This window comes from Nerophis ophidion, linkage group LG19 (genome assembly GCF_033978795.1).
Source record: "Nerophis ophidion isolate RoL-2023_Sa linkage group LG19, RoL_Noph_v1.0, whole genome shotgun sequence".
Taxonomy (NCBI): domain Eukaryota; kingdom Metazoa; phylum Chordata; class Actinopteri; order Syngnathiformes; family Syngnathidae; genus Nerophis; species Nerophis ophidion.
This window is the reverse complement of record NC_084629.1, coordinates 44,214,842-44,242,834: the sequence shown is the minus strand read 5'-3', so window position 1 is coordinate 44,242,834 and position 27,993 is coordinate 44,214,842. Positions and strand designations below refer to the sequence as shown.

Sequence of the window (27,993 nt, the reverse complement as noted above, 5' to 3'; positions counted from 1 at the left end):
TTGTGTGAATCTGTCACCAGGAGGTGTTGGCAGTGTGGAGAGTCTCTGCAGGGCAAGACCCCATTCCAGTACCTTGATTTTTCCTTCTGCACTCCTCGATGTGTGCAAGCACACAGAAAAGCTAATGCCCCATCTGGAAAAAGCTAACAGGAAGGTACCCCTAATAGGACTCTTAAAATGGCTGTCTTCCTTTGTGTAAAAGGGAAAAGTATGATGTTATCTTTGTAGATCAAAGAATGTTCTCATTTAAATAGCATCTGCATTATAAACATTCACTCTTACCCTTTTTGAGCACATTCTAAATAGCCATTATATATTACACTACTGGACTGGAAAGGTGCTCAGGCAGTCACATTTTAAAAATTAAAAAAGTAATCTCTCAAAAATATTCCAGGAACCGGATCAGAAATATCATGTTTTAAGAATAGTTATATTAATATGGGGGAGAGGGAAATAAGCCATGATATAACACGAATAAAGTTTTATTTTCATTGAGTGAAATGTCTGAATTCCCACATGCAATAAAAATGCAACCATCTTGAGACCACAGTCGCGATCAAAAGTTTACATACTGACCACAGAACTTTTATTCCAGAAGATCTTATTTTTATCCATGTGATGTCAGATGAAACAAAAATGGAGCTGTTTGGCCACAATACCCAGCAATATGTTTGGAGGAGAAAAGGGGAGGCCTTTAATCCCAGAAACTTCCGGACTGTCAAAGAGTTTTGTACGGTTTGGTCATATTGGGGGGGGGGACGCCCCTGCTCGACCCTGCTCGACCCCGCCCGATCCTCCCCGGGAAACAAAGATGGAGTCACCCCTGTCTTCTCGCCCACTTGCTCGCGCTGCAAAGTCAGCCAAACATCAGTCTTCGGTCCGCACAGAAACAACACGCACTGTAAAGTGAAGTGAAGTGAATTATATTTATATAGCGCTTTTTCTCTAGTGACTCAAAGCGCTTTACATAGTGAAACCCAATATCTAATTTTTACATATAAACCAGTGTGGGTGGCACTGGGAGCAGGTGGGTAGAGTGTCTTGCCCAAGGACACAACGGCAGTGACTAGGATGGCGAAAGCAGGGATCGAACCTGCAACCCTCAAGTCCGTTACACAAAGTCCAATACTTTCCCAGGTCAGGATCAACGTGTGTTGGTAAAGCGAGACGGCAGTTTCATCACCTGGGGATGAGCGTCCCGCTGTATTGTGGGCGCGCTGAAGTTATTTAACCCTGTCATCAGGGCTTTCAGCGTATAATGTTTACGGAACTTCCATGCTGCTGTTGGCCGGGGCCCACAAACAGACACGATGGTGGATGTGTTTCTCATAAATTGTTTTTCCCTCATGGTTTGCTGACCAAGCAATATTGGAACGACTTGTTATTGTGTACTTGTCATGTTTTGCTCTTGTTTATCATTTTTCTTTTGATTGGTGCTGCTTCCTGTCCAGCGCTCTTTTTTTTTGTTTTGTTTTGTTTTGTTGTTGTCGGATCCACTATGGATTGAACTTTCACAGTATCATGTTAGACCCGCTCGACATCCATTGCTTTCCTCCTCTCCAAGCTTCTCATAGTCATCATTGTCACCGACAAGGATGTCGTAGTAATTTGTGTTGTGGTTTGTGCAGCCCTTTGAGACACTAGTGATTTAGGGCTATATAAGTAAACATTGATTGATGATTGATTGAGGAACACCATGCCCACTGTCAATCATAGTGGTGGTAGTGTGATGCTCTGGGCCTGTTTTGCTGCCAATGGAACTGCTGCTTTAAATTGTAACAAATTCTTCAGAACAACCTGAAATCATCAGCGCGGAGGTTGGGTCTTGGGTGCAGTTGGATGTTCCAACAGGACAATGATCTCAAACACACATAAAAAGTGGTAAAGGGCGGTATAGCTCTGTTGGTAGAGCGGCCGTGCCAGCAACTTGAGGGTTGCAGGTTCGATCCCTGCTTTCGCCATCCTAGTCACTGCCGTTGTGTCCTTGGGCAAGACACTTTACCCACCTGCTCCCAGTGCCACCCACACTGGTTTATATGTAAAAATTAGATATTGGGTTTCACTATGTAAAGCGCTTTGAGTCACTAGAGAAAAAGCGCTATATAAATATAATTCACTTCACTTCACACTAAAGGAATGGCTTAAATCAGGCTACAATGAAGGTTATAGAATTGCCTTTAAGGCCTAACTTAAACGTGTGGACAATGCTAAAGAAACAAGTCCATGTCAGAAAACCAACAAATTTAGCTGAACTGCACCAATTTTGTCAAGAGGAGTGGTCAAAAATTCAAGCGGAAGCTTGTGGATGGATACCAAAAGCGCCTTATTGCTTCCAAGTTTTTCAGGACAACCTAAAATCATCAGCCCAGAGGTTGGGTCTTGGGCGCAATTGGGTGTTCCAACAGGACAATGACCCCAAACACACGTCAAAAGTGGTAAAGGAATGGTTAAACCAGGCTAGAATTAAAGTTTTGGAATGGCCTTTTTCAAGTCCTGACTTAAACGTGTGGACAATGCTGAAGAAACAAGTTCATGTCAGAAAACCAACACATTTAGCTGAACTATTTTGTCAAGAGAAGTGGTCAAAAATTCAACCGGAAGCTTGTGGATGGCTACCAAAAGTGCCTTATTGCAGTGAAACTTGCCAAGGGACATGTAAGCAAATATTAACATTGCTGTATGTATACTTTTGACCCAGCAGATTTGCTTACATTTTCATCCATCCAACCATTTTCTACCGCTTATTCCCTCTGGGGTTGTGTGGGGTGCCTGTGCCTATATCAGCTACAATCGGGTGGAAGGCGGAGTACACCCTGGACAAGTCGCCATCTCATCGCAGGGCCAACACTGATAGACAACATTCACACACTAGAGCCAATTTAGTGTTGCATGTCTTTGGAAGTGGGAGGAACTTTCAGCAGACCCATTTTTTGTGACCAACAATTATGTGCTCCAATAACTTTATCACAAAAAAATAAGAGTTGTAGAAATGATTGGAAACACAAGACAGCCATGACATTATGTTCTTCACAAGTGTATGTAAACTTTTGATCAGGACTGTTAATACTGTATACTTGCAATTAATTGATTGTGTAATATCTTTTTTTCCCCTGTGTGGCTCTAATGGTAAATCGCATCATCTCACGTCAGTCTTGGAAACTCCAGCATCATAATTTATTAGCTGGCACTTTGAGCAGAGGTCTGTCCATGAAGAGCACCCTTAAATGTGCTGGCGCCCCCTCCAGCTCTAACACGGTAATGTTGTTGGGCACGGTGGTGCTGAGCATGGGTCCGGGTACATAAAGGGTATGCTGTGGACCCCTGGCTGGCCAGTACCGCCCCAGATTTACACCGTTAATCCAAACCTGACCCTGGAAAAGAGAACATAAAGGGCATAAAAGACACACAAAAAAATAATTTAAATGGGTCATACTACCTTAGTCCAATCTGTAAGCCTGAGAAAAGTGTCCCACGCCACACCGTTGGGCTGCAATGTTCCCATGAAGAAGGTGGGCCCGACAGACGGTCCCCTTTTAAGGTTGAGGAGGGTCTCTTTGTTCAGCGAATGAGGCCACCCAGCTGCAATGGCTCCATCAATGTCCAAAGGGTACATCTTCCAGTCGTTTAATACATCTTGACCCAAGATCAAGTTACCTATAATCCCCTGGAATTGGTGTTAACAAGTGAGGATGAAAGAATTGCAATATATGGTATCGTATCTGTGTGGCCTTACTTTGTAGTCGTTAATATGGCTGCCAAAGTTAACTCTGCCCATGTTCTCCACGAGGATGTCCACAATGTCCCCCTGTCGTCCAGTGACATTCATCACCAGTACGGTGTCTCTCTCCAAGATACCCTGGAAACGCTGTTCACACATAGGTGCATATTTGATACTACTCAGTGGCCTAGTGGTTAGAGCAGGTCTGGGCTATTATTTTGACTCGGGGGCCACATTTACAGAAGAAAAATGTCTAATATTAGGAGAACTAATACAAAATCTCACAATAATGTCTGATTGAATGCTAAAAACTTTATGACAGACCGCCTTAAAAGACGTAATGGAATTTAACATTTTTCTATGAAGGATAAAACACTGAATATTGACAAAATATGAACGTCACACCCCCACGTTTTATAATCAAGTGAAACGCAACAAACTGTAAAATATGAACACAAAGGGTACAAAATAAACCCACCTACAATCTGATACATTCTGATACATCACTAAGCTTAAGAACTTTGTTGTGAAAGTCTCCTTCCGCGTCTGTGCAAACGCTTCCTGCCCACACATTTTGGTGCCTCGTCTGAGCTGCTGTGACGTAGATTACCATAGTAACTAATTACAAACCCTGTTTCCATATGAGTTGGGAAATTGTGTTCGATGTAAATATAAACAGAATACAATGATTTGCAAATCCTTTTCAACCCATATTCAGTTGAATATGCTACAAAGACAACATATTTGATGTTCAAACTGATAAACATTTTTTTTTGTGCAAATAATCAATAACTTTAGATTTTGATGCCAGCAACACGTGACAAAGAAGTTGGGAAAGGTGACAATAAATACTGATAAAGTTGAGGAATGCTCATCAAACACTTATTTGGAACATCCCACAGGTGTGCAGGCTAATTGGGAACAGGTGGGTGCCATGATTGGGTATAAAAACAGCTTCCCAAAAAATGCTCAGCCTTTCACAAGAAAGGGGTCTCCGTTGTGGTATTTTATGCTTCATAATGCCCCACACGTTTTCAACGGGAGACAGGTCTGGACTACAGGCAGGCCAGTCTATTCCCTGCACTCTTTTACTATGAAGCCACGCTGTTGTAACACGTGGCTTGGCATTGTCTTGTTGAAATAAGTAGGGTAATCCATGATAACGTTGCTTGGATGACAATATATGTTGCTCCAATACCTGTATGTACCTTTCAGCATTAATGGTGCCTTCACAGATGTGTAAGTTACCCATGCCTTGGGCACTAATGCACCCCCATACCATCACAGATGCTGGCTTTTGAACCTTGCGCCTATAACAATCCGGATGGTTCTTTTCCTCTATGTTCAGGAGGACATAGTTTCCAAAAACAATTAGAAATGTGGACTCGTCAGACCACAGAATACTTTTCCACTTTGCATGAGTCCATCTTAGATGATCTCGGGCCCAGAGAAGCTGGCGGCGTTTCTGGATGTTGTTGATAAATGGCTTTCGCTTTGTATATTAGGGCTTTAACTTGCACTTACAGATGTAGCGACAAACTGTATTTAGTGACAGGGGTTTTCTGAAGTGTTCCTGAGCCCATATGGTGATATCCTTTAGAGATTGATGTCGGTTTTTGATACAGTGCCGTCTGTGGGATCAAATGTCACGGTCCTTCAATGCTGGTTTCCGGCCATGCCGCTTACGTCGAGTGATTTCTCCAGATTCTCTGAACCTTTTGATGATATTATGGACCATAGATGTTGAAATCCCTAAATTTCTTGCAATTGCACTTCGAGAAACGTTGTTCTTAAACTGTTTGACAATTTGCTCACGCAGTTGTGGACAAAGGATGGGGCGAGGTACACCCCTTTCTTGTGAAAGACTGAGCATTTTTTTGGGAAGCTGTTTTTATACCCAATCATGGCACCCACCTGTTCCCAATTAGCCTGCACACCTGTGGGATGTTCCAAATAAGTGTTTGATGAGTATTCCTCAACTTTATCAGTGTTTATTTCCACCTTTCCCAACTTCTTTGTCACGTGTTGCTGGCATCAAATTCAAAAGTTAATGATTATATGCACAAAAAAAAAATGTTTATGAGTTTGAACATCAAATATGTTGTCTTTGTAGCATATTCAACTGAATATGGGTTGAAAAGGATTTGCAAATCATTGTATTCTGTTTATATTTACATCTAACACAATTTCCCAACTCATATGGAAACGGGGTTTGTAGATGACCAAACTAATTAGATTACCATAGTAACTAATTAGACTGCCATAGTAACTGGCATATCATCCAAAAGCACAGATTCCAACCATTGAAATATGTTGTATACTTCCAGACTTACGGTCGTTGGAAAACATGACTGCACATCATAATGGCAGCTACACTCTTAATCTTAAAGATTGGAAAAAAATTATTTGGGAATGTCCGACGGGCCAAAATGAAAAGCTTAACGGGCCGCATGTGGCCCTCGGGCCTTAATTTGCCCAGGTCTGGGTTGGAGTGTCCACCCTGAGATGGGTAGGTTGTGAGTTCAAACCCCCGGCCGAGTCATACTAAAGGCTAAAAATAGGACCCATTACCTCCCTGTTTGACACTTAGCATCACGGATTGGAATAGGGGGTTAAATCACCAAAAATTCACCAAAATATTCCCGGGCGCGGCCTCCGCTGCTGCTCACTGCTCTCTTCAACTCCCAGGGGGTGATCAAGGGTGATGGGTCAAATGCAGAGAATAATTTCGCCACACCTAGTGTATGTGTGTGACAATCATTGGTACTTTAACTTTTAACCTTCCTCTTGTGTTCGCTCTCTGTTACCATCTCTTATGTTAACGGGTCGGTTTTGACCCATGTCTTAAATCAACTGTAAAATACACTTAAAACAATTATCTATCATCCAATTTGTTTCTCATCTCTTGGTTACCTTGTTAGGTTTCCTTATCCATGAAATTTTTGGTTTTAATATTTTTGGTTTGGGCCACTGGGCCTTTTTTTGTCAACATACCCCTCAAATTCAATAAAAAAAAAATGGTAAAATTAACCTCAAGAGAATTGTGTAAATAAATAACGTTGTTGTGTTACCTGATTATTACTGAGGGGTATTAGAACACATCTCTTAAATACATTTGAGTTATTTTTCATTTTAATAATTTTATACTGAATTGACCTCATGTATAGTGGCGGTATAGCTCGGTTGGTAGAGTGGCTGTGCCAGCAACTTGAGGGTTGCAGGTTCGATCCCCGCTTCCGCCATCCTAGTCACTGCCGTTGTGTCCTTGGGCAAGACACTTTACCCACCTGCTCCCAGTGCCACCCACACTGGTTTAAATGTAACTTAGATATTGGGTTTCACTATGTAAGGCGCTTTGAGTCACTTGAGAAAAGCGCTATATAAAAATAATTCACTTCACTCTTCACTGCCTGTCTTTGCCTGTCTTTGTTTGTTTTTGTACTGGACAACAAGGTAAAATGAGAATCCCCTAAAGCTCACATGATTGGGAGAAGAGCTGGCTATAAGTTTTAGCTCTAATTATTGCTTGATAATCTTATTTGTATAACTGGGTCGAAAATGACCCTAACAACACCAAGGTCATAATTTACACCAAAGCATTTTATAATTTAGCGAAAAAAAACAAAAAAAATGTTTTGTTGAAATAAAGGTTCCTGACAAAGTCAAAAAGCCTTGATGCAAAAAAAAACACATTTATGTGGTTTTTTTATGCATTTAAAAACAGAAGACGAAGGTTAAAGCAAGCTGAAAATCCCTGACTTCTCTACCGCCCCACTACCTGACTTCATTGTGACTGTCAGTACTTACCCCGTTGACGGACACGTACGCGCGGTCATGAACCCCATTCATGGGGGAGATGAGTGGCGTGGGTTCTGAGAGGTCCCTGGGCAGCGTGGTCTGGTACAGCATGTATCCATAGAACTGAACATAATAGACCTGTAAGCTTTTCAGACACAAAAGCAGCCTGGGAAGTTATCTGTGTTTCAAGAGGCTCAGTAACACTTACCTGTTTGACATCCTCAAAGGTCAAAGGGTACTGAGACCGAACAGGCCCCATGGGGGAAAGCGTGTCCATCAAGCTGCTGATGTTGCCCACCTGGAAAATATCGTACTGTCATTAACTCGAGCATTTTTCACTGACGAGGACAATTTGTGATTGACCGCAATTTTGTATTTCAATATCCATCCATCTATTTTATACCGCTTGTCCCTTTTTGGGGTCGCGGGTTGTGCTGGAGCCTATCTCAGCTGCATTCGGGCAGAAAGCGGTTTACACCCTGGACAAGTCGCCACCTCATCGCAGGGCCAACACAGATAGACAACATTCACACACTAGGGACCATTTAGTGTTGCATATCAACCTATCCCCAGGTGCATGTTTTTTGGAGGTGGGAGGAAGCCGGAGTACCCAGTGGGAACCCACGCAGTCACGGGGAAAACATGCAAACTCCACACAGAAAGATCCTGAGCCCGGGATTGAACTCAGGACCTTTGTATTGTGAGGCAGATACACTAGGATGGACCGCTCGCCTCTGTATCGGTTGGGGACATCTCTACGATGGGGCGGCATAGCTCGGCTGGTAGAGTTGCAGGTTCGATTCCCGCTTCCGCCATCCTAGTCACTGCCGTTGTGTCCTAGGGCAAGACACTTTACCCACCTGCTCCCAGAGCCACCCACACTGGTTTAAATGTAACTTAGATATTGGGTTTCACTACGTAAAGCGCTTTGAGTCACTAGAGAAAAGCGCTATATAAATATAATTCACATCCGCCTCCACTTGGGATGGTTTCCTGTGGACAGGACTCTCGCTGCTGTCTTGGATCTGCTTAGAACTGAACTCTTGCGGCTGTGTTGGAGCCACTATGGATTGAACTTTCATAGTATCATGTTAGACCCGCTCGACATCCATTGCTTTCGGTCCCCTGGGGGGGGGGAAATTATATTTATATAGCGCTTTTTCTCTAGTGACTCAAAGCGCTTTACATAGTGAAACCCAATATCTGAGTTACATTCAAACCAGTGTGGGTGGCACTGGGAGCAGGTGGGTAAAGTGTCTTGCCCAAGGACACAACGGCAGTGACTAGGATGGCGGAAGCGGGAATCGAACCTGCAACCCTCAAGTTGCTGGCACGGCCACTCTACCAACCGAGCTAAACCGCCTCACTGTCACTGGCGTCCCACTGGGTGTGAGTTTTCTGTGCCCTTATGCGGGTTCTTCCGAGGATGTCGTAGTGAAGTGAAGTGATCTATATTTATATAGCGCTTTTCTCTAGTGACAAAGCGCTTTACATAGTGAAACCCAATATCTAAGTTACATTTAAACCAGTGTGGGTGGCACTGGGAGCAGGTGGGTAAAGTGTCTTGCCCAAGGACACAACGGCAGTGACTAGGGTGGCGGAAGTGGGAATCGAACCTGCAACCCCCAAGTTGCTGGCACGGCCGCTCTACCAACCGAGCTATACCGCCCCACAGTGGTTTGTACAGTCTTTTGAGACATTTGTGATTTAGGGCTATATAAATAAACATTGATTGATTGATTGACACACTAACCCCTGTGCCACCATGTTAATATAAAAAATAAAAATGTCAATAAAGAACCCTTTTTATTCTGATTAAGCCTAAAATTTTCAACCTGGTCTAATTAAAATTGAGTCTTGTTCACGAGTGAGGGAAGAGTGGATCGTGAGATCGACAGGCGGATCGGTGCGGCGTCTTCAGTAATGCGGACGCTGTATCGATCCGTTGTGGTGAAGAAGGAGCTGAGCCGGAAGGCAAAGCTCTTAATTTACCGGTCGATCTACGTTCCCATCCTCACCTATGGTCATGAGCTTTGGGGTACAGAACTATCAAATTCCAGGAAAAGCCTTATCCCTGCAGCTATAGCCGCCCTGTCTGACAAGCCTTTAAATGTGTTGGTCATGTATGATGTCTTTTTATTTTTGTTCATGTGTAATGTCTATTGTTTAAATGTACGGCATTGAAAATCAATTTCCCTGACAGGGACCAATAAATCTAAATCAAATCAATCAAGTTATGACCGAAAAGACAAGATTAGGGTACAAGTGGCTGAAATTAGTCTCTTTCACCGTGTGGCGGGTCTCTCCCTTAGAGATAGGGTGAGAAGCTCTGCCATCCGGGAGGAACTCAAAGTAAAGCCGCTGCTCCTCCACATCGAGAGGAGCCAGATGAGGTGGTTCGGGCATCTGGTCAGGATGCCACCCGAACGCCTCCCTAGGGAGGTGTTTAGGGCACGTCTGACCAGTGGGACGCCACGGGGAAGACCCAGGACACGTTGGGAAGACTATGTCTCTCGGCTGGCCTGGGAACGCCTCGGGATCCCCCGGGAAGAGCTAGACGGAGTGAATCAACACAGTACCCCGGAGTATAAGTCGCACCTGACGAAAATGCATAATAATGAAGGAAAAAAACACAAGTCGCACTGGAGTGTAAGTCGCAATTTTTGGGGATATTTATTTGATAAAACCCAACACTAAGAATAGACATTTGAAAGGCAATTTAAAATAAATAAAGAATAGTGAACAACAGGCTGAATAAGTGTACGTTATATGAGGCATAAATAACCAACTGAGAAGGTGCCTGCTATGTTAACCTAACATATTATGGTAAGAGTCATTCAAATTATAGGGAACCTATGGCTCTAGAGCCAGATGTGGCTCTTTTGATGACTGCAAAAAGTGTGACCCCAAAAATTTACTGTGGGAACCCATTTTTATGACTTGATGGGATCCCCATTTTGAAAATTCCTAGAGCCAACACTGTACTATGTTTATTAAAATGCTGGCCACTAGCTCGGTTGGTAAAGTGCCCGTGCCAGCAACTTGAGGGTTCCAGGTTCGATCCCCACCTTCCTAGTCACTGCCATTGTGTGCTTGGGCAAGACTTTTTACCCAGTGCCACCCACACTGGTTTAAATGTAACTTAAATATTGGGTTTCACAATGTAAAGCACTTTGAGTCACTAGAGAAACAGCGCTATATAAATATAATTCACTTCACATAAGGTAATACAGTATTATAGTGCTGTGTTAGAATATTTTTTTATGATCTCATCAATCTATGGAATGGATGCTGCCCAACTTTTCATGGAAACCTTTGTCATTGGATGACATACCTTTTTTAGCGTCACTAAACCGTAGGCAAATTTGGGAGTTGAAGGTGGCATTGGTCCGAGGGGAATAGCTTTATACTGCAGAGAGAAAGGAGTGCATTTACTCTGTGTGTTCCAGGCATCTCATTTAATTGGAAGTAAAAATGATTTCTACCAGTTTGATGACGTCTCGGATGGCCAACAGCTTCTCAGTGGGGTCCCCTGCCTCCGTGAGCGGGGCGTCATAATCGTAACTGGTCACCACAGGACGGAATCTGGTGTCATGATCTGCACCTGTTGGCGTGAAGAGAGACGTTTTACAGTAAATCCTGAATTTATGGGAGGAGGATGTAATTGTACCATTCCAATAGCCAAAGTTGGTGCCGCCTTCAAACATATACCTGCAAAGACATGTTTGATTAGTCTATTCTTCAACAGTTTGACTCCAGATCAGATTTATACAAACCCCGTTTCCATATAAGTTGGGAAATTGTGTTAGATGTAAATATAAACAGAATACAACGATTTGCAAATCATTTTCAACCCATATTCAGTTGAATGCACTACAAAGACAACATATTTGATGTTCAAACTCAAAAACCCCTGACTTAGAATTTCATGGCTGCAACACGTGCCAAAGTAGTTGGGAAAGGGCATGTTCACCACTGTGTTACATCACCTTTTCTTTTAACACTCAATAATCGTTTGGGAACTGAGGAAACTAATTGTTGAAGCTTTGAAAGTGGAATTCTTTCCCATTCTTGTTTTATGTAGAGCTTCAGTCGTTCAACAGTCCGGGGTCTCCGCTGTCGTATTTTACGCTTCATAATGCACCACACATTTTCCATGGGAGACAGTTCTGGACTGCAAGCGGGCCAGGAAAGCACCCAAACTCTTTTTTTTACGAAGCCACACTGTTGTAACACGTGCTGAATGTGGCTTGGCATTGTCTTGCTGAAATAAGCAGGGGCGTCCATGAAAAAGACGGCCCTTAGATGGTAGCATATGTTGTTCCAAAACCTGTATGTACCTTTCAGCATTAATGGTGCCTTCACAGATGTGTAAGTTACCCATGCCTTGGGCACTAATGCACCCCCATACCATCACAGATGCTGGCTTTTGAATTTTGCGTCGATAACACTCTGGATGGTTCGCTTCCTCTCTGGTCCGGATGACACAATGTCGAATATTTCCAAAATAAATTTGAAATGTGGACTCATCAGACAACAGAACACTTTTACATTTTGCATCAGTCCATCTTAGATGATCTCGGGCCCAGAGAAGCCGGCGGCGTTTCTGGATGTTGTTGATAAATGGCTTTCACTTTCTACAGTAGAGCTTTACCTTGCACTTACAGATGTAGCGACGAACTGTATTTAATGACAGTGGTTTTCTGAAGTGTTCCTGAGCCCATGTGGTGATATCCTTTAGAGATTGATGACTGTTTTTGATACAGTCCCGTCTGAGGGATGGAAGGTCACGGTCATTCAATGTTGGTTTCCGGCCATGCCGCTTACCTGGAGTGATTTCTCCAGATTCTCTGAACCTTTTGATGATATTACGGACCGTAGATGTTGAAATCCCTAAATTTCTTGCAATTGCACTTTGAGAAACGTTGTTCTTAAACTGTTTGACTATTTGCTCCCGCAGTTGTGGACAAAGGGGTGTACCTCGCCCCATCCTTTCTTGTGAAAGACTAAGCATTTTTTTGGGAAGCTGCTTTTATACCCAATCATGGCACCCACCTGTTCCCAATTAGCCTGCACACCTGTGGGATGTTCCAAATAAGTGTTTGATGAGCATTCCTCAACTTTATCAGTATTTATTGCCACCTTTCCCAACTTCTTTGTCACGTGTTGCTGGCATCAAATTCTAAAGTTAATGATAATTTGCAAAAAAAAAACTAATGTTTATCAGTTTGAACATCAAATATGTTGTCTTTGTAGCATATTCAGCTGAATATGGGTTGAAAATGATTTGCAAGTCAGGGTTTGTATTAACAGTATAAAATGGGAGAAGTTGTTTCAAAAATCTGATAAAACCGATTAATCAGCGATATGGTTCTAAGAAAGGGAAAGTACATGTTGACGTTAGCCCCCATGGTTAGCATTTCTGCTAATCCTCTGCTGACCCTCTGAGTATCAACATTAGCATGCTGATCTCCCCAGTGATCCAACCAGCCAGTGTAGAACTCTGAATTTACCTGCAACGACAAGGATTTTGTAATATGTTGAAAAGGTTAATTTAGCCTACTGATGTTTATTTATAAATGGTTGATTTATATAGGCCAGTTAGGTAAAGTTTTGTACCTGACAAGTTTCGGCTAGACATAGTACAGAACCGCCTGCAAGCGGACTCAACACTCCGGAAACGAACAAACCTAACAATTGAACACACAGTCCAGTTGTTATCATTCGTAGCCAAGTCTACATATTTCCTGTTCAGAGGGACCATATACAGACAGAAGGAGGGTTTTGCCTTGGAGGACCCCCTCTCAGCCATCTTGAGTGGTTTCTTCTTCATGGAGGACTTGGAGGCCAAAGCCATAGCCACCGCTCCCGAAGGCTGCAGACCAGGGGTCACCAACCTTTTTAAAACCAAGAGTTACTTCTTGGGCTTCACGGTGGCAGAGGGGTTAGTGTGTCTGCCTCACAATACCAAGGTCCTGCAGTCCTGGGTTCAAATCCAGGCTCGGGATCTTTGTGTGGAGTTTGCATGTTCTCCCCGTGAATGCGTGGGTTCCCTCCGGGTACTCCGGCTTCCTCCCACCTCCAAAGACATGCACCTGGGGATAGGTTGATTGGCAACACTAAATGGTCCCTAGTGTGTGAATGTGAGTGTGAATGTTGTCTGTTTATCTGTGTTGGCCCTGCGATGAGGTGGCGACTTGTCCAGGGTGTACCCCGCCTTCCGCCCGATTGTAGCTGAGATAGGCGCCAGCGCCCCCCGCGACCCCAAAAGGGAATAAGCGGTAGAAAATGGATGGATGGATGGAGTTACTTCTTGGGTACTGATTAATGCGAAGGGCTACCAGTTTGATACGCTCAATTTACCTTTAATAAATAAATCTATATATATATATATATATATATATATATATATATATATATAAAGGGTATTTCTGTCTGCCATTCCGTCATACATTTTTTTTCCTTTTACGTAAGGTTTTTTTGTAGAGAACAAAGCATGAAAAAAAACACTTAATTGAACGGTTTAAAAGAAGGGAAAACACGAAAAAAATGAAAATTTAACTTTAAAACAGTTTATTTTCAATTTGGACTCTTTAAAATTCAACGGAAAAAAATGAAGAGAAAAACTAGCTAATTGGAATTTTTTTGAAAAAAAAAAAAAAAAAAATGAATTTATGGAACATCATTAGTAATTTTTCCTGATTAAGATTTTAAAATTTTGATATGTTTCAAATAGGTTAAAATCCACTTTGAAATAAGATTTAAATTAGATTTGACAGATTTTCTAGATTTGCCAAAGTAATGTTTTAACATTTTAATCATAAGTTTGAAGAAATATTCTTTGTCGAAAAATCAGAAGCTAAAATAAAGAATTAAATTAAAATGTATTTATTATTCTATACAATAAAAAATTGAATTTCTTGAACATTTATTTTAATCGTCAGGAAAGAAGAGGAAGGAATTTAAAAGGTATATGTGTTTAAAAAATCCTTAAATCATTTTTAAGGTTGTATTTTTTCTCTAAAATCGTCTTTCTGAAAGTTATAAGAAGCAAAGTAAAAAAATAAATGAATTTATTTAAACAAGTGAAGATCAAGTCTTTAAAATATTTTCTTGGATTTTCAAATTCTATTTGAGTTTTTTTCTCTTAGAATTAAAAATGTCGAGCAAAGCGAGACCAGCTTGCTAGTATCCATCCATCCATTTTCTACCTCTTATTCCCTTATCGGGTCGCGGGGAGCTTTCTAGTAAATAAATAAAATTTAAAAAATAGAGGTAGCTCACTGGTAAGTGCTGGTATTTGTGCTATTTTTAGAACAGGCCAGCGGGCGACTCATCTGGTCCTTACGGGCTACCTGGTGCCCGCGGGCACCGCGTTGGTGACCCCTGCTGCTTTATACCAAAAAGTTATATTTTGGTTTCATCTGACCACATGACATTCTCCCAATCCTCTGCTGTATCATCCATGTATCCATTTTGGTAGAAACTCAACTTGTCGTGTTTGGAGGGAGAAGAATACTGAGTTGCATCCAAGGAACACCATACCTACTGTGAAGCATGGGGGTGGAAATATCATGCTTTTGGGCTGTTTTTCTGCTAAGGGGACAGGACGATTGATCCGTGTTAAGGAAAGAATGAATGGGGCCATGTATCGTGAGATTTTGAGCCAAAACCTCCTTCCATCAGTTGACCAAATACTTATTTTCCACCATAATTTACAAATAAATTCTTTAAAATTCCTACAATGTGAATTCCTGGGATTTTTTTTCACATTCTGTCTCTCACAGTTGAAGTGTACCTATGATGAACATTACAGACCTCAGTCATCATTTTAAGTGGGAGAACTTGCACAATCGCTGGCTGACTAAATACTTTTTTGCCCCACTGTATGAGATCCCTTGCCTAACATGCAATAAAACATACACAGGAGAGACAGGTCGACGGTTCGGAACACCAGAAAGAATGGGAAAAGGAAACATCCGGAACGCTCACCCGTACAACGAGAATGAAAGCAATGCAGGAAAATCTAAAATCCACAATTTCAGACCACTGCCAGAGGAAAAACCATGTAATGAACTGGGAGGCAACCAAGGTCATTAGAAGGGAAAGCAACAAATTCCATCAATGGATCAAAGAGGCGGTTGAAATCAAGAAGCGGGCCCCAAAGACGAAGCAGCATATCTTCTCTTCACCCTGTACACGGCTGACTTCTGCTACAACTCAGAGCTGTGTCACATCCAGAAGTACGCGGATGACACAGCCATCGTCGGGTGCATCAGGGACGGCAGAGAGGAGGAGTTTCGGAACCTGGTGAGGGACTTTGTTGTCTGGTGCCACACGAACCTCTTGCAGCTCAATCCATCAAAGACCAAGGAGCTGGTCATTGACTTTGGGAGGTCGAGTCCACGGTCACAACCTATTGTGATCGAGTGAGTTGAGGTACAGACCGTAGACTCATTCAAGTACCTCTGGGTTTGGGTGGACAATAAGCTGGACTGGACTGTTAACACGGACCATCAGTACAAGAAAGGACAGAGCACTCCTTCAACATTTGTACAAAACTCCTGTGGATGTACTACCAGTCTGTGGTTGCCAGTGGTCTGTTCTACATGGTAGTGTGCTGGGGGGGCAGTACATCTAAGAAGGACAGCTCCAGACTGATCAGGCGGGCCGGTTCTACAATGGGAATGAAACTGGACTCACTGGTGACGGTGGCAGAGAAGAGGACTGTGGACAAACAAGTGAGCATCCTGGATGATGCCAGTCACCCTCTGCATAGTGTTATCAGTAGCCAGACGAGCCTGTTCAGTTCTAGACTGCTTCATCCCAAGTGCAGGACTAATAGACTCAAGAACTCCTTTGTCCCACACGCCATTAGACTGTACAACTCCTCTCTGGGGCGGGGGGGGCGGGGGTACTAGGATGACAGGGGATGCAAAACGTTTTCATAACATGGTCACTACTGCCTACTTTGTCTTGTTATAGTCTTATTTTACTGTTATAGTTTTATTCCCATTGTTGCTTTTTAGTTTTTATTGTTATTGTCATATTTCTCTATTTTCTTTCCATTTAAACCCCCATTATTTACGTTTTACTTTTATTTAAATTGATCTCAACTCTGTACACTGCTGCTGGAATTTTAATTTTCCTGAAGGAATCAATGAAGTACTTACTATCTATCTATCTATCTATCAACTTTCCCACACCTGGGACACAGTCTTGCAGTTCCGCCATCGGCCGTTTGGTAGGCATCCTGACTTGTCCGGTACAAAACTTTACCTTACTAGCCTCTATAAATCAACCATTTATACATTATTTAGTAAGATCATACAACTTAACAACTGGGAACAGACCAATGGCAACATTATTAGAACTAACCAGTGGACCCTGAGGTTCAAACTGTCTCTGTCGTCTGAAGGCTTCGGTTATGTTGTCGCCTGGAGAAAAGGACAGTAGAAATGGTAACTTCCTATAAAGTAGATAGGAACACTCCGCAAATCTCCACCTGTGCCAAAGTCCACAGTGGCATACAACCCTCCCAGGGTCCCGCATCGCATCTCTCGGTCTGTGTTTCCATCAGTGGTGAAAAGGATGGTGTTTTCACCCAGGAATACTTGCAGAAGAGTCCGCAGTTGACGCAGGTAGTTGTAGTCGCAAGCGTGGTAGCTTCCGTACTCGTTTTCAACCTGCGCTTTGGAAAGAACATCAATGCCCAAAAATATCAAATCAAGTCGATAAATCTTTGGTTCTTTACCTGGACACTGATGATGTTCCCACCATGCACATACAGCCAAGGCTTCAGTTTGGGGAGGAGAACAGCAAACCAATTAGTAACTGCCTGTAAATAATCTGGAGAAGACAAGTTTTAAGCAAAAAATACAACAAATATGTGTATTGCTTCGTACTTTTATGTTGTACCTGCATCAGAAGAACGTAGTACAATGTTTGTCTTTTGCAGCAACCAAGCCGGCAGACCCCCCTGTAAGCGACAAAGGATGGTAGTGTTAGTACTGAACCCAAAACCAGCAAAGTTGGGTAATTTGTAAATAAAAACGGAATACAATGATTTAGTAATCCTTTTCCACTTGTATTCAATTAAAAAGACTGCAAAGACAAGATATTTGATGTTCCAACTGAGAAAGCAAATAATCATTCATTTAGAATTCCTGTGCACTTAAGATGTGACTTTAAGGTTTTACTACTTACGTATAAAATACTACACGGTCTAGCTCCAGCCTATCTTGCCGATTGTATTGTACCATATGTCCCGGCAAGAAATCTGCCTTCAAAAGATTCCGGCTTATTAGTGATTCCTAGAGCCCCAAAAAAAGTCTGCGGGCTATACCGGGAGGGCATTCCAAAGTATGCCCTCCCGGTAACAGTTCGAGATGCTACCTCAGTAGAAGCATTTAAGTCTCGCCTTAAAACTCATCTTTAAATAGACCTCCTTTTTAGACCAGTTGATCTGCCGCTTCTTTTCTTTCTCCTATGTCCCCCCCCTCCCTTGTGGAGGGGGTCCGGTCCGATGACCATGGATGAAGTACTGGCTGTCCAGAGTCGGGACCCAGGATGGACCGCTCGCCTGTGTATCGATTGGGGACATCACTACACTGCTGATCCGCCTCCGCTTGAGATGGTCTCCTGTGGACGGGACTCTCGCTGCTGTCTTGGATCCGCTTTGAACTGGACTCTCGCGGCTGTGTTGGAGCCACTATGGATTGAACTTTCACAGTATCATGTTAGACCCGCTCGACATCCATTGCTTTCGGTCCCCTAGAGGGGGGGGGGGGGTTGCCCACATCTGAGGTCCTCTCCAAGGTTTCTCCTAGTCAGCATTGTCACTGGCGTCCCACTGGATGTGAATTCTCCCTGCCCACTGGGTGTGAGTTTTCCTTGCCCTTTTGTGGGTTCTTCCGAGGATGTTGTAGTCGTAATGATTTGTGCAGCCCTTTGAGACATTTGTGATTTGGGGCTATATAAATAAACATTGATTGATTGATTTAATGGCAGCAACACAAAAAGTTGGCACAGGGGCATTTTTACCACTGTGTTACATGGCCTTTCCTTTGAACAACACTCAGTAAACGTTTGGGAACTGAGGAGACACATTTTTGAAGCTTTTCAGGGGGATTTATTTCCCATTCTTGCTTGATGTACAGCTTAAGTTTTTCACATTGTTGTTGCTTTTTGATGCAGTACCGCCTGAGGGATCGAATGTCAATAATAGACGCTTACGTGCAGGAATTTCTCCAGATTCTCTGAACCTTTTGATGATTTTATGGACCGTATATGGTGAAATCCCTAAATTCCTTGCAATAGCTCATTGAGACGTGTTCTTAAACTGTTTGACAATTTGCTCACGCATTTGTTCACAAAGTCGTGACCCTCGCCCCATCCCTTGTTTCATGGATGCTGTTTTTAGATAGATTAGATTAGATTAGATAGTAGTTTATTTATTCCGTCAGGGGAGTTCCTTCAGGAAAATTACAATTTTCAGCACAATCCCATTCAAGAGCAAATAAACATTACAGGGAGACAGAACAGGATCGCTGACGGGTCTGCCGTCTTCCAGCGCCCCTTACAAAAAAGATTAGATACAGGTAAGCAAGGGGGGCAATGGGAGAAAAAAATAAAAGATTAAAATAAAATTAAAAAATCGGTCTTAGCCTGGGCTCTGGAGAGGGGGTGCAGACTGAGACCAAGGGAAAAAAACAACAACTCATAGCCATAGTATCAATCAATCAATCAATCAATGTTTACTTATATAGCCCTAAATCACTAGTGTCTCAAAGGGCTGCACAAACCACTACTACATCCTCGGTAGGCCCACATAAGGGCAAGGAAAACTCACACCCAGTGGGACGTCGGTGACAATGATGACTATGAGAACCTTGGAGAGGAGGAAAGCAATGGATGTCGAGCAGGTCTAACATGATACTGTGAAAGTTCAATCCATAATGGATCCAACACAGTCGCGAGAGTCCAGTCCAAAGCGGATCCAACACAGCAGCGAGAGTCCCGTTCACAGCGGAGCCAGCAGGAAACCATCCCAAGCGGAAGCGGATCAGCAGCGCAGAGATGTCCCCAGCCGATACACAGGCGAGCAGTACATGGCCACCGGATCGGACCGGACCCCCTCCACAAGGGAGAGTGGGACACAGGAGAAAAAGAAAAGAAACGGCAGATCAACTGGTCTAAAAAGGGAGTCTATTTAAAGGCTAGAGCATACAAATGAGTTTTAAGGTGAGACTTAAATGCTTCTACTGAGGTGGCATCTCGAACTTTTACCGGGAGGGCATTCCAGAGTACTGGAGCCCGAAATGAAAACGCTCTATAGCCCGCAGACTTTTTTTGGGCTTTGGGAATCACTAATAAGCCGGAGTCTTTTGAACGCAGATTTCTTGCCGGGACATATGGTACAATACAATCGGCAAGATAGGATGGAGCTAGACCGTGTAGTATTTTATACGTAAGTAGTAAAACCTTAAAGTCACATCTTAAGTGCACAGGAAGCCAGTGCAGGTGAGCCAGTATAGGTATATATATATGTATATAAAGGTATATACAGTACAGGCGTTATGTGATCAAACTTTCTTGTTCTTGTCAAAAGTCTAGCAGCCGCATTTTGTACCAACTGTAATCTTTTAATGCTAGACATGGGGAGACCCGAAAATAATACGTTACAGTAATCGACACGAGACGTAACAAACGCATGGATAATGATCTCAGCGTCTTTAGTGGACAGAATGGAGCGAATTTTAGCGATATTACGGAGATGAAAGAAGGCCGTTTTAGTAACGCTTTTAATGTGTGACTCAAAGGAGAGAGTTGGGTCGAAGATAATACCCAGATTCTTTACCGTGTCGCCTTGTTTAATTGTTTGGTTGTCAAATCTTAGAGTTGTATGTTAAATAGAGGTCGGTGTCTAGCAGGACCGATAATCAGCATTTCCGTTTTTTTGGCGTTGAGTTGCAAAAAGTTAGCGGACATCCATTGTTTAATTTAATTAAGACACGCCTCCAACTGACTACAATCCGGCGTGTTGGTCAGCTTTAGGGGCATGTAGAGTTGGGTGTCATCAGCATAACAGTGAAAGCTAATACCGTATTTGCGTATGATATCACCTAGCGGCAGCATGTAGATGCTGAAGAGTACAGGGCCAAGGACCGAACCCTGGGGAACTCCACACGTTACCTTAACGTAGTCCGAGGTCACATTGTTATGGGAGACGCACTGCATCCTATCAGTAAGATAAGAGTTAAACCAAGACAGGGCTAAGTCTGACATACCAATTCGTGTTTTGATACGTTCTAATAAAATATTATGATCGACGGTATCGAAAACAGCGCTAAGATCGAGGAGCAGCAACATAAATGACGCATCAGAATCCATCGTTAGCAATAGATCATTAGTCATTTTTGCGAGGGCTGTACACATCCCTCTTACATGTGTGTAAGAGGGAAACATCAAAGAACAAATAGGACATTAAATAATTAAAGCAGCAGATACAAGCAGACACTTCTACATACAGCTAAGAATAAAAAGTAAAAGAAACATATCCACTGTGGTGGCCTCTGCGGTGTTCCACGCCATCGTTGGGGTGGAGGGAGCATGGCCAGAGACAGGAGCAGACCCAACAAAGCAACCAGGACAGCCGACTCCACTCTCGGCCAGTGTCCAGTCCGCATGGATGAGCGACGATACGTCCAAGGAGACTGAGGTGTCCGACACCTGCTCACCCAGCCAAGACACCGCTAAGCCTCTCCGTCCCAGCGCTCAGTGCTAGCACTGCAGCCCTGTCCCATCATCCGCATCTCCTCCAAACTGACTCCGGTGTGGCAGACACCCAGCAGTTGGTCTCCATGGCCAAAAGGCTCCCGGGAGGCAGATCCAGAAGTCCACAAAAAAAAAGCACCACAGAGGTCACGAAAGTGCCACCCCTTGTCACACAGTCCCAAAGGGTCCCGGACCAAAAGGCAAAAAAATATATAATGGGCACCATTATACCCAATAATAGTGCCCACATGTTCCCAATTAGCCTGCTGTTCACCTGTAGGATGTTCCAAATAAGTGTTTGATGAGCATTCCTCAACTTTATCACTCTTTTTTGCCACTTGTGCCAGCTTTTTTTTTTCAAAACATGTTGCAGACATCAAATTCCAAATGAGCTAATATTTGCAAAAAACAACAAACGTTCCAGCTCTAACGTTAAATATCTTGTCTTTGCAGGTTGAAAAGGATTTAGAAATCATTGTATTCATCCCATCCATTTCTACCGCTTATTCCCTTTTGGGATCGCGGGGGGCGCTGGCGCCTATCTCGGCTACAATCGGGCGGAAGGCGGGGTACACCCTGGACAAGTCGCCACCTCATCGCAGATCATTGTATTCTATTTTTATTTACCATTTACACAAAGTGCCAACTTCACTGGTTTTGGGGTTTTTACAACCATAATCCAAATACTAAATTGTTGATTGACATGCACATTTCTAAAGTGAAGTGAATTATATTTATATAGCGCTTTTCTCTAGTGACTCAAAGCGCTTTACATAGTGAAACCCAATATCTAAGTTACATTTAAACCAGTGTGGGTGGCACTGGGAGCAGGTAGTGTCTTGCTCAAGGACACAATGGCAGCGACTAGTATGGCGGAAGCGGGAATCGAACCTGCAACCCTCAAGTTGCCGGCACAGCCGCTCTACCAACCGAGCTATGCCGCCACCAAGCAGTGGTTAACTTCGCTTTATACTCCATCCATCTATTTTCTACCGCTTATTCCCTTTTTGGGGTCGCGGGGGGCGCTGGCGCCTATCTCAGCTACAATCGGGCGGAAGGCGGGGTACACCCTGGACAAGTCGCCACCTCATCGCAGCGCTTTATACTCGTGTGATAATTAAAATTGTAAAAAATTAAAAAAAAAATGTTGCAACGTGAAGATTTTTATGTATTATGACTTATGATTCATGGCTTAAAAATAGTGATTATTTTAGTTTTACACTAGTATTATGAATATTAGTTCAATTTTTTGTGTTTTTACAATTATTTTCAACCCCAATGATTTGTATTGTTGCATCACACAGCAATTAAAGAGTGATATACTTCTTTTAACACTTATATGGCAGTTACAAATGTTAAAATTAGTGGTGTCCCAATCCAATATTGATATCAGATATCCATCCAGTGTCAGGGGGGGGAAAAAAAAAAAAAACTTAAATCGGTTTGCATCTAAAAGCTCTAATGTTTAATTACACGCCGTCCTGCATTGTTTACTTGTTGTGCAAGATAGACAAGTAATAAACATATAAATGTCCTCCAATATGGTTGTTTTTCTCTTGTATTTTAGTCAAGTCTTGTACAAAAGGTAAACATGGTAGGATATTAAGAGCTGGCACATACTCTACACCAGGGGTAGGGAACCTATGGCTCTAGAGCCAGATGTGGCTCTTTTGATGACCGCATCTGGCTCTCGGATAAATCTGAGCTTACATTAACAGGATAAGTAATGAATAATTCCACTTGTAATCATAGTGTTAAAAATAACATTCAAAATATAAAACATTCTCATGCTTTTTTATGTTCAAGAAGTTGCGTTAATGCTAAGAAGTAATTTATTTATTATTGGTTAGTGTTGGGCTTGCCCTCCTGGGGGTTCTTCAGACCACCAAGCACCGACATGAGAGCCTGTTTTAGGGTTAAAATGTTGTTTTTTCAATTAGTCTCTCAGTTGCTTTCCAGCAATTGTCTTTTTCTCTTTCGTCCTCATTCGCCCTCTGGCTCCAGCTCCAGCCCCAACCCCGTCTCTCTTCCTGGCTGCTGCTTATAACAGAGCGACAGGTGATGAGATAAAAAGGCCCAGGTGGGCCATCGACGCACCTGTCGCTGATTTCGAGGCCGCTCCTGGCAACATCCTGCTTTGCTGCAGGCCACGCCCCCTCCACAGTTATCTTCACAATAACAATGTTATTACAAAGAATAAGAGACCTATTATATATACTCTGGAAATGTTGGTCTCACTTAAAAATGCACACGTTTAGTTGTGTTCAGTGTTAAAAAAAATTTTTGGGGGGCTCTTAGGGAAATACCTTTTTTAAAATATTTGGCTTCTTGGCTCTCTCAGCCAAAAAGGTTCCCGACCCCTGCTCTACACCCAAGTACACAATAGAACATATGTAATACGTGTCCTTAATTGAACAGTATTTCAGTCAAAACACCACAATTGTCTATATAAACAATTATTAAATATTTATAGTTGCATATTACTAACATATACAAAGGCAGAAGCGTAATAATAAAGTATCCAGTAACAAACGTGTCTGCATCATTCAATTTACTGCCCCTAATTACTGTGATCACTTGCTGTACCCCTCAAAAATGACCACTCCACTTCAACTGAAAGACATAAGTCCATTCCAGTTAATAACAAATAGGTTGGTGTTTTTCTATGCCTACCAAAGTTTTCCCTTTGACTAAATTTCACTCGATCAAGCCTTCACTCATGTTGCAGATTACAATATAATAAAAACATGTATCACGATTGTGTTTAGGTTTATGTGTATTTCTTTTACTTGGGACAAAATAGTTCAATATTTCCAATGGGAACAATTGTTTTGATTCACAATTGGCGTTTTTTGGAACGACTTTGAGTTATTATGGGTCTTAATGATGCAAAGAGCCATTCACCATCTCCCATTCGGCACAGATGTATGGGCCCGGGCGCAGGATAACCAAAAGACCTGTCTGATTGGCCAGATCCAAGAAATGCTCCAAATCCCTGTCTCCTGAAAAGTTATGGATCCCTTCAACTGTTTCGTGGAAATTCCAGGGCACATATCTGCAGTGGAAGAATTCAGAAATGTAATTCATCCTCAAGAGGAGATTGTGATTCTCAGGGCTTACACTTGGATGGCGTTAAGGCCGGTCATGTACATCTTGAGCAGCCTATCCTTCCAGTAGAAGCGTGGGATTCTAGAGTAGTGGATACTACCTGAGATGTACTGAAAGGGCTTCCCATCTTTCAGGAAACAGTTGTTCTTGTAGTCTATAGTGAAGGATCTCCCTGACGACACCTTTTAAGACAAAAACGGTGTAAGACTTCAAGTGACAGGTGATCATTATCTTGAAAGCTGATATTTCCATTGACTCATCGAGTGCTACACGAAAGAATAACTTAATTAATTAAAGCTGCAAACAGCGTTGGTCGGGTCCGCCTTTGGCCGCTGCCAAGCCCTGGTCTAAGTCAGACCTACATAGAGGTCTTTGTTTCATGTCTCTACGACATTCCTAACAGAAGTTACAAGCAGTTTTGTCTGGGTTTTTTCCTAGGGGGCGCTGGAGCGCAATTTTGACTTTTGGGGTTTGTTTTTTTATTAGATGGCAATTTTCGCCAGTCCTGATGTGTGTGTAAAATTTGGTGAGTTTTGAAGCATGTTAAGGGGGTCAAATTACAGATCAGTGCTTCTGGATGTTGTTGATAAATGGCTTTCGCTTTGCATAGTAGAGCTTTAACTTGCACTTTGAAGCATTTTAAGGGGGTCAAATTACAGCTCAAAGAGGCAAAAATTACATTTTTTAGGAAACTTTGCGCAGGGGTTCTTTGAAGGCGCGTAAAATCAAAACCGGAGCAGTAATCAAAACTTTGTTGGATAGTTTTAATGAAAAGGGTTCAATCTCTCTCTTGTGCGAGTTTGAAGCCGGAACGACAAACGCACTCGGAGGAGTTTACGTTTGAAAAAGGTGACGGGTTTTTACAAAACTTTTATTTTGAAGGGGTAATTTTTAACTTCCTGTTGATTTTTGCCAAAGGATGTCAGTTATCTAAATGTAGGTCTAAGTGAGACCTACATAGAAGTTTTTGTTTCATGTCTTTCCGGCATTCCTACTGGAAGTTACAAGCAATTTTGTTTGTGTTTTCTTCCTAGGAGCAGTTTTTGCTGTGTTTTATTCAAAAATTCGCTAGAGCGAAATTTTGAGTATTGGATTTGGTTTTTTCATTAGATCACAATTTTTGCCAGTTCTGATGTGCGTGCCAAGTTTGGTGAGTTTTGAAGCATTTTAAGAGGGTCAAATTACAGTTCAAAGAGGCAAAAATAGCATTTTTTGCGAAAATTTTGTATTGAAGGGGTTTTTGCCAACTTTTTGTTGATTTTTGCCTGAGAAAGTAAAATTATGAATTGTAGGTCTAAGTCAGTTCTACATAGAAGTTTGTGTTTCATGTCTCTACGACATTCCTAACGGAAGTTATGAGCAGTCTGTTGTTGTTGTTTTTTGCAATTTTCATTTTTGGGGTTTGGTTGCTTAATAACTTGGGAAGGTTTGCTATACCGACGTGCGTGTCAAATTTGGTGAGTTTTGAAGCATGTTAAGGGGGTCAAATTAGGGTGCGAACGTGCGGAATAATAATAAAACACAGCAGTTTCAATAGGGCCTGCGGACCCTAAATATTTAAATGCAACGTTACAGTTTAATCCGTGTGTAATTTTACGGTGGCCAACAATTTTACTTATACTTGTTTACAAAAAACATCCGCAATGATTTTAACAGTGGCGGGCCGTGCGTTTCCCACCTAGGCCTTCATTGATGTCCGACTTCAATGATTACCTCTCGAAATACCATTTATGTCCCCACATGACCATTTCTGGAGAAATACTATACAAGAACACATTTATTGTACAAAACGGGTTATTTTCTGGCGCTTTTAAAAATTAATAAACCTGCATCAGCGATTGAAATATATCTTATGTGTATGTATGTCATACTTGCCAACCCTCCTGGATTTTCCAGGAGACTCCCGAAATTCAACGCCTCTCCCGGAAACCTCCCAAAACAAATTTTCTCCCGAAATTCAGGTGGAGCTGGAGGCCACGCCCCTCCAGCTCCATGCGGACCCGAGTGAGGACAGCCTGTTTTCACGTCGATATAAACAGCGTGTCTGCCCAATGACGTTATAACTGTAGAATGATCGAGGGCGAGGTCTTGGTTTGTGTGTTTACTGTTAGGCAGTTTCATTAACGTCCTCCCAGCGCGGTAACAACACACAACAACAGCAGTCACGTTTTCGTCTACCGTAAAGCAGTTTGTCTGCCGTAAACAGCAATGTTGTGACACTCAAACAGGACACTACTGCCATCTAATGTACATGCACCTCAACACCTCCATGCAACTTCAACCCTTTACTAATACCCTCCTCCATTCACATCCCATCTCCCCGGATTTTAAATAACCCTAATCGAATGTATTTCTAATGTATATACTTGTTCTTATGCTATCTGAACTCACTATGTTCTCTGCTCGCTGTACATAGCCTACTAAGTAAGACCTACACTGTTTCAATGGACTCTTACGACTGTGTTGGATCCATTATGGATTGAACTTTCACAGTATCATGTTAGACCCGCTCGACATCCATTGCTTTCCTCCTCTCCAAGGTTCTCATAGTCATCATTGTCACCGACGTCCCACTGGGTGTGAGTTTTCCTTGCCCTTATGTGGGCCTACCGAGGATGTCGTAGTGGTTTGTGCAGCCCTTTGAGACACTAGTGATTTAGGGGGCTATATAAGTAAACATTGATTGATTGATTGATTTCTCTGTTGATGCATTTGTTGACTGAAGTACTGATATCAACCAAAGCTCCTCATCCCACCCCCCGGATTGTAAATATTGTAAATAATTCAATGATGATTAACTTGTGTGATGACTGTATTATGCTGATAGTATATATTTGTACCATAAATTAACGTGGACATCGGCTAAAACAAGTTGAAAAACTTACTCGGGTGTTGCCATTTAGTGTTCAATTGTACGGAATATGTACTGTACTGTGCAATCTACTAATAAAAGTTTCAATCAATCATGCATATGTGACAATAACGTTACAGCTTGTAAACAGTGCAGTGCACAACAGCTGTAAATATACTCCTCCCTTAACCACGCCCATAACCACGCCCCCTTTTGATGTATGTTCCAAATAAACTGAATTGCGTACGTCCAACTGCACTGGTACACATAAAGTTTTAACATTTGAATTCATATTGAAAAAACTTTATTGAACCCTCTAAGGATGTACTTATTACCCACACAGTGTAGTATTCAGGCAAAGACTCGACAGTAAGCCCACCGACTGTCAAAAAGTTATAACAAACGAAAATCAATTACTCAAATGTTGGTATTCTTAACTTTTAAAATGTTCCTTTTTTTGTGTATTTTGTAGCTTCTTACCCCCGGAGAAGATGAACACCCCCAGCTGGCTGTGAAGATGACGAGCAGGACACTACGGTACATTTTCCCTTCCTTTCGTCGTTTCCTCGCCGAAGAAGCTAAAACATTTTCTGGGCTCCCGTGTTGGACATGATAGTTGTGTTTAGAGGACTTGAGGCGCAGCTATTTTGACGAACTATGGACGTCGGAGCGTGTTGTTCGTGGACTGGATAGGAGTGGGCGCCATCACGTGACCTAGTCTGGGGACGTTTTCCGGGTCCTA

At 42.4% G+C, this 27,993-nt stretch overlaps 2 protein-coding genes across 2 annotated transcripts in view; one reads left to right on the top strand and one right to left on the bottom strand.

Annotated features, from left to right (window-relative positions):
* ankzf1 (ankyrin repeat and zinc finger peptidyl tRNA hydrolase 1) overlaps window positions 1–757 on the top strand; it is a 28,831-nt gene extending 28,074 nt beyond the window's left edge. The window contains exon 16 of the mRNA XM_061880086.1: window positions 21–757. Within this exon, the coding sequence (XP_061736070.1) occupies window positions 21–147 (127 nt within the window). The 3' untranslated portion in view covers window positions 148–757. The remainder of the gene's footprint in view (window positions 1–20) is intronic.
* glb1l (galactosidase, beta 1-like) lies at window positions 467–27,978 on the bottom strand. The gene is made up of 16 exons (XM_061880087.1): window positions 27,732–27,978; window positions 24,413–24,582; window positions 24,197–24,347; window positions 17,435–17,495; window positions 17,271–17,365; window positions 17,022–17,202; window positions 16,895–16,953; window positions 12,908–13,029; window positions 11,187–11,227; window positions 11,002–11,120; window positions 10,851–10,925; window positions 7,725–7,814; window positions 7,526–7,639; window positions 3,734–3,865; window positions 3,437–3,664; window positions 467–3,371 (listed from the first exon to the last, which is right to left on the bottom strand). Exons 1-16 carry the CDS (start codon window positions 27,792–27,794, stop codon window positions 3,168–3,170), a joined length of 1,905 nt encoding a protein of 634 aa, XP_061736071.1. The 5' UTR covers window positions 27,795–27,978; the 3' UTR covers window positions 467–3,167.
* Between the last annotated feature and the right edge of the window lie 15 nt (window positions 27,979–27,993).